At 55.1% G+C, this 4,919-nt stretch overlaps 1 protein-coding gene across 3 annotated transcripts; it reads right to left on the bottom strand.

Moving 5' to 3' along the window:
- Positions 1 to 413: 413 nt before the first annotated feature.
- Positions 414 to 4,654, bottom strand: LOC145514021 (uncharacterized). Of its 3 annotated transcripts, none has more exons than XM_081511102.1 (3): positions 2,037 to 4,654; positions 1,325 to 1,637; positions 414 to 1,017 (listed from the first exon to the last, which is right to left on the bottom strand). In XM_081511102.1, the coding sequence occupies exons 1-3, from the start codon at positions 2,271 to 2,273 to the stop codon at positions 446 to 448; spliced, it is 1,122 nt and encodes a 373-aa protein (XP_081367228.1). In that variant the 5' UTR covers positions 2,274 to 4,654; the 3' UTR covers positions 414 to 445. The 3 variants fall into 3 exon arrangements, with proteins under 3 accessions (XP_081367228.1, XP_081367227.1, XP_081367226.1); XM_081511101.1 differs by having other exon boundaries at positions 414 to 1,068; XM_081511100.1 differs by having other exon boundaries at positions 414 to 1,074.
- Between the last annotated feature and the right edge of the window lie 265 nt (positions 4,655 to 4,919).

The raw sequence follows: 4,919 nt of genomic DNA on the forward strand, positions 1-4,919 counted from the left end.
AGATGTCACCCTTCAAACAGCAATGCCTGCCTGGAGATAATGATGGCATTTGCCAAAAGGGCTTCGTTTGGCACATGATATCTTGAAAGGACGTACACCGTCCTTTCAGCTATCAAAGGCTAGTTCAAATGACATACAAATGAGAACTCTCCAATGGAGTCTTACAGTAGGTGGAGAGTCCGAAAAAAACTCCTTCAGTCATTTCACTGAGAGTCATTGATTGGGGACACCAAGAATATAGGAAGGAATGCAGAAAGAAAAGATGAAATTGTGTTCAGGATCGGGGGGAGGGATGAACAGGGCGTGCTTGCCTTGAATCCAGGCTTTGTTGGGGGGTGGGGCATAAAGATCGAACGGGTCTGAAACTACAAAGTGGGATGGTAACACAGTATCACCAGAGTTACACAACAGTGTTCCCAAATTGCAACAATGATGAAAAAGTTTACTAATCCCAACTTAACCAAGAGAAATACAGGAAACCATACACAAAATAAAACATCACCAGAAAGGTGGAAACAAACCAAATGCAAAGCAGTTCAGGGGAAAGGAACTCCATGTCCCCTGGGGGCAGACCGAGTTGCCGGCGTCCACGGTGAGCAGACAGGGATGGAGGCTGCAGAGCCGACCGCTCCCCTGGACGTGGTGTTTCCGGCAAGGGCTCTGGGTCTCTGCCCAGAGCGGGGGCTCGTTCTTCCTGCAGGGGCGAGTGAGTCATCGTCGGCGTCTGGGTGTTGCGCGGGAGCCAGGGCAGGCTCTCCCTGCCGAGGCGGTGACTCCTCCTCTGCCTCGGGTTCTCCTGCCAAAGCCCGAGCAGGTACAGGTGCACGTGGAGGTGGAGGTTCTGGCTGAGGGGGTGGGACATCAGTGCCTGGGGCTGGGGGCCCTGCAGGCACGGAGATCCGATCTGCCCGGTGTGCTGGCCAGTACCCAGCTGGCCTGGTGTCTCTGCGAGGGCAAGTCTCGGTTCTCCATCTGGCCTCGGTGGATCCCTGGGTCCTGCACCTGGAGCCACCACCTCTGTAGGGACAGGTCTGGGAAGTAGAGCCTGGTTCCAGTTGGAGGCCAGTGCTAGAGCTGGGGGAGAAGCAAAGTTTGCCCACAGGCCAGCCTTGGCATGTGCGTATCCCGGGACAGAAAGCTTCCAAGAGATTCCCAAAGAATACCCAGGGTCGGATGTCTTTTGGGACTGAAGTGTGCAAGATGGGGGTGGGGGTGTGAGGCCAGCGCTTGCTGCAGGCCCAGCAGCATCTTTCGGGGACTCGTCCGTGTGTAGCTCAGCACCCCCTCCCCACACACTCCCGTGCACCAGCCCCAGCGTCCTCACCTCTGTGCTCTGGCGTGCTGGGCTCCAGGTCCTCCTGCTGCCTCAGAGGCCGGGGTTCTCGGGACTCTGGGTCGGAGCCGGGTGTGCTGAGCTCCGTGGCAGCCTCAGACTGGGCCGCCGGGTGTATCCTGGGCGGTGTCTCGGCAGCAGGCCTTCCCCGCCTCCGCTTCGCCCCCGGTGGGGCTGATGCCTCCGTGGGCACGCTCACCTGGAGCCTGCACTGGGCCTCACGGGCGGGGGGGTGGTGCTCCGACCCCTCCCTCCGGGAGGTGGACGGGGTGTCCCCGTCCTCGGCCTCATCACGTGGGAAGCTCTGCAACGACAGTGACCGTCAGCCAGCCGTGCTGGGAGTTTTCCGAGCTGGGCCTGGCCAGTGGAGCCGCTGCTTCTGCCTGCTCGAACTTCTCTTCCCAGAAGGGTCAGAGACGTGTGTCTGCTCAGATCCCCACCCGGGAGGAAAGAGACCCACCTGAGGGTGTGAGGTCAGCCTGGGCGGCCGGCGCTGCCCGCACTCTCCCCATCCCACCCAGCCTGCTCTCCCCTGGGGTGTGGACACAACTTGTCCGCAGGCTTCTGACCCCACATCCGCCTGGGCTTCCTTGAGGGAGACACACCCCGAGAAACCCGCATCCACACACACAGGCAAAGGACCCGGTGTTTCCGGGTGGCATGGGAGAGGTGGCCCGGCCCCGCCTGGGGCTCCCCGTGTTACCTTTCTGTTTCTCCGGGCAAAGGGCCAGAGGCCTCTCGGGGGTGCCCTGAGCCAACGTCGACAGGGTGCCCACGCACACTGCCTGTGAGCTCTCCTGAGGCCCCGGCCTCTGGGCAGGGGCAAGCAGCAGAACATCCTGGCAGCAAGTGATCTGGCTGGGGGCTCCTCTCCGCTCTGGAGGCCTGGATACCCGGGTTGCGGGTTCTGTTGGGTTCTGTTGCCGGCAGGTGACATCATTTCCTGGGGTTCGTGCTGAGGTCCCTTCCCCAAAACTTCGCAAGGGAATCTCTGGGTTTCTGACTGCTCGACCACCCCCCTTAGGCCATGTGCAGGCACAGTGACAGCCACACAGCCCAGCCCACAGCCCTGGGGAGGCCTGGGTGCAGCCAGGGCCTGAGCTCCGAGGACCCCGCTGCTCTCAGACCAGGCTCCTTCTTCTCATAAGTGGTGTGGCCCTGGACAAGCATATGCCCCTCAGGGTTTCCCCGGTCTCTCCATCTGCAGAGTGGGGGTCATTCTCCCATCTGTTTCCTAGGTCTGTCGGCCTACGAGCAGCTCCATGCCTTTCCACCTGGGGCTGATATCACGTGGAGCTTGTGCGCTGAGACTTCAGAAAGAAAGACTCCATCCAGGGCTGACACAGCACAGAATGGGGCAGAACGAGGCCTGGATGCGCCGTGGTACCCAGGAAAAGGCACTCCCCCTCCTGACTCTTTGGAGACCCCGCATGCAAGTTGGAGGACCGAAAGGAAGTCTCGAAGGTCTCCCTCTCTGATAGAAAAGAGTAGCCAACTTTCTGGTCCTCTGTTTCCATTGAGATTCTGTTCAAGTGTCCCAGCTCGGCTTCTGCGGGTGGCTGAGCTTCTAATGGCTCCCTGCGTTCTTGTCTTTTCCTCTCCAAACCTTCCGTCCGTTTCCCCCTTCTGGGGTGGATGGGCGCTGTCATTGCTTCTACCTTCGAGACAGATTGATGAAAAGTCTGGACCATCGACTCCTTTCCTCTCTTTGGTTCCGTGTCTCTCTCTGGCTGTGTCCCTCTCTTTTCCTTTCTCGATTCAGTCTGTGTCTTCCTCTTTCTCTCTCGTGTGTGGATGGATGGATGCTAGGAATGCACATGTATATGATTAGATGAGGGTTATGTTTTAGGGATAGGTTAGAGGGAGAGAAAGGCTTTAGGTCGGAGTTGGTCATGGGGGAAGGGTCAAGGGTGGTGGTGGTGTTTCTTGGAATCTGAGTGCTGTGCATTCTTCGTCTCTTTCCATATGAACCCCTTCTCAGATACACCACTTGCAAGGAGTCTCTCATGTTCCGTTTCCTATCTTTTGCATTTGTGAATGCTTAGCTTCTCTGTTGTGAAGAGGTTCCATTGGATGGAAACCCATTGGTGTACTTGGTTTCCCTCTTTCCCTTACTTGAAGAGACCCATTTCTACCTCCGCCCAGCAAATGGCAAGGAGACTCTGATGTTAAGGAGCCTTTGACCTACGCTTCTTTCTAGCTATCTCATGACATCAGTCTTTAGGGTGAGGTTTTTCCCCGATATTGAGGTGGTGTGAGATCAAAACCAATAGCGTTCTTCAGATGTAGCTGTCTGGTTTTCCCATGGACATTGATTGAAGAGGCTTTCTTGTTCCCATTTGGATATTCTCCCCTTCTGTGTCAGAGATGAGTTGACCTTGGATGCCGGGGTTTGTTTCTGGACCCTCAACTTTATTCCATCGATCTGGATCTGTGTGTGTTGTTGTATTCCCAATAGCATACTGTCCTGCTGCTGCCGCTGCGGCTAAGTCACTTCAGTCGTGTCTGACTCTGCGCGACCCCATGGCCTGCAGCCTACCAGGCTCCTCCGTCCAGGGCATTTTCCAGGCAAGAGTACTGGAGTGGGTCGCCATCGCCTTCTCCGATACTCTCCTGAGGATCCTAGTTTGGTCGTCTAATTTCCTTTCACACAACCTTGGACGTCCGTATCGGGGCTTTTTCGTCGGATTGTATTGACAATTTAGGCTCTTTTCTGTTTCCGTAACCCCTTTTGCAATTCTTTGTTCGGTGCGAACATGCATTGGCATTTTGGGAGGAATAGCATCGAAGCTGTGGATTGCCTTGTGGGGCTGTGACATCATTTCCCCAATAGGAATTCTTTCAAGCCCTGAGCACAGCTTCTCTTTCCAGTGATTGGTGTGGGCTTGATCTTCTTTCTTCCATCTCTCGCCGTTTTGTGAGAACAGGTCCTTCCTTCCCTTCTGGGTTAGATGGACTCGTGGGTATCACTTCAGTGAATGGCATTGTCAGTGGGGGTGATAATTCCCTTCTCATTGGAAGACTTTGCGGTGAGTATTAGAAGTGCAAGTGATTTCTCTTCCCCTTCCTCCCTGTCCATTTCTCAGAGCCACCGGGAAACAGAGGCCTCATCCAGGGTCACACAGGCCTGAGGGAGTGCAACTAGACTGTTGTTTCTTCAGGCCCTCAGTGCTGGACATCATCCGGGATACTCTGTGTGTGTCTTCCTCAGTCTGGCGTCCCTTCAGACCTTTCCCTAGTTTTCACAGGCTTGTTGTGTTGGTGTTCTTTGTCTGTTTGGAGACACGTCCTTGAGAAGCTTTGTGTTTCCACTCATTCGTCTCGCGATGTATGACCTGTCTTTTGCTTTTGTAATGAGGTCTTTCCCACGGTAGATATCTTTGATTTTGCAAAGTCCACTGTATTCTCTGGGTTGTTTTGTGGACTGCCTTTTAGTTTTGTGTGTGAAGACTCAAAGCACGTGTCCGGTTTCTGCTCATTGTTCTTCTAGATTTGTGACAAGTTTTCATGGAAACTTTGTCTAGGGATAACTGGAAGTGAACTCGGTGTAAGGTGTCAAGTCTCCATCTCCATTCATGTCATGCCC

The sequence above is a fragment of the Giraffa tippelskirchi genome, chromosome 7, assembly GCF_054371585.1.
Source record: "Giraffa tippelskirchi isolate mGirTip1 chromosome 7, T2T-mGirTip1v1.2.pri, whole genome shotgun sequence".
Taxonomy (NCBI): Eukaryota; Metazoa; Chordata; class Mammalia; order Artiodactyla; family Giraffidae; genus Giraffa; species Giraffa tippelskirchi.

Bases quoted from the DNA above. Each gene is read 5' to 3' on its own strand.
- LOC145514021 (XM_081511100.1), bottom strand. From the start codon at position 2,273: ATGATGTCACCTGCCGGCAACAGAACCCAACAGAACCCGCAACCCGGG. The intron at 1,638-2,036 runs GTAACACGGGGA...CTGTCGTTGCAG, and splicing joins TTGCCCGGAGAAACAGAAAG to AGCTTCCCACGTGATGAGGC. The intron at 1,075-1,324 runs GTGAGGACGCTG...CTTCTCCCCCAG, and splicing joins CAGCACGCCAGAGCACAGAG to CTCTAGCACTGGCCTCCAAC.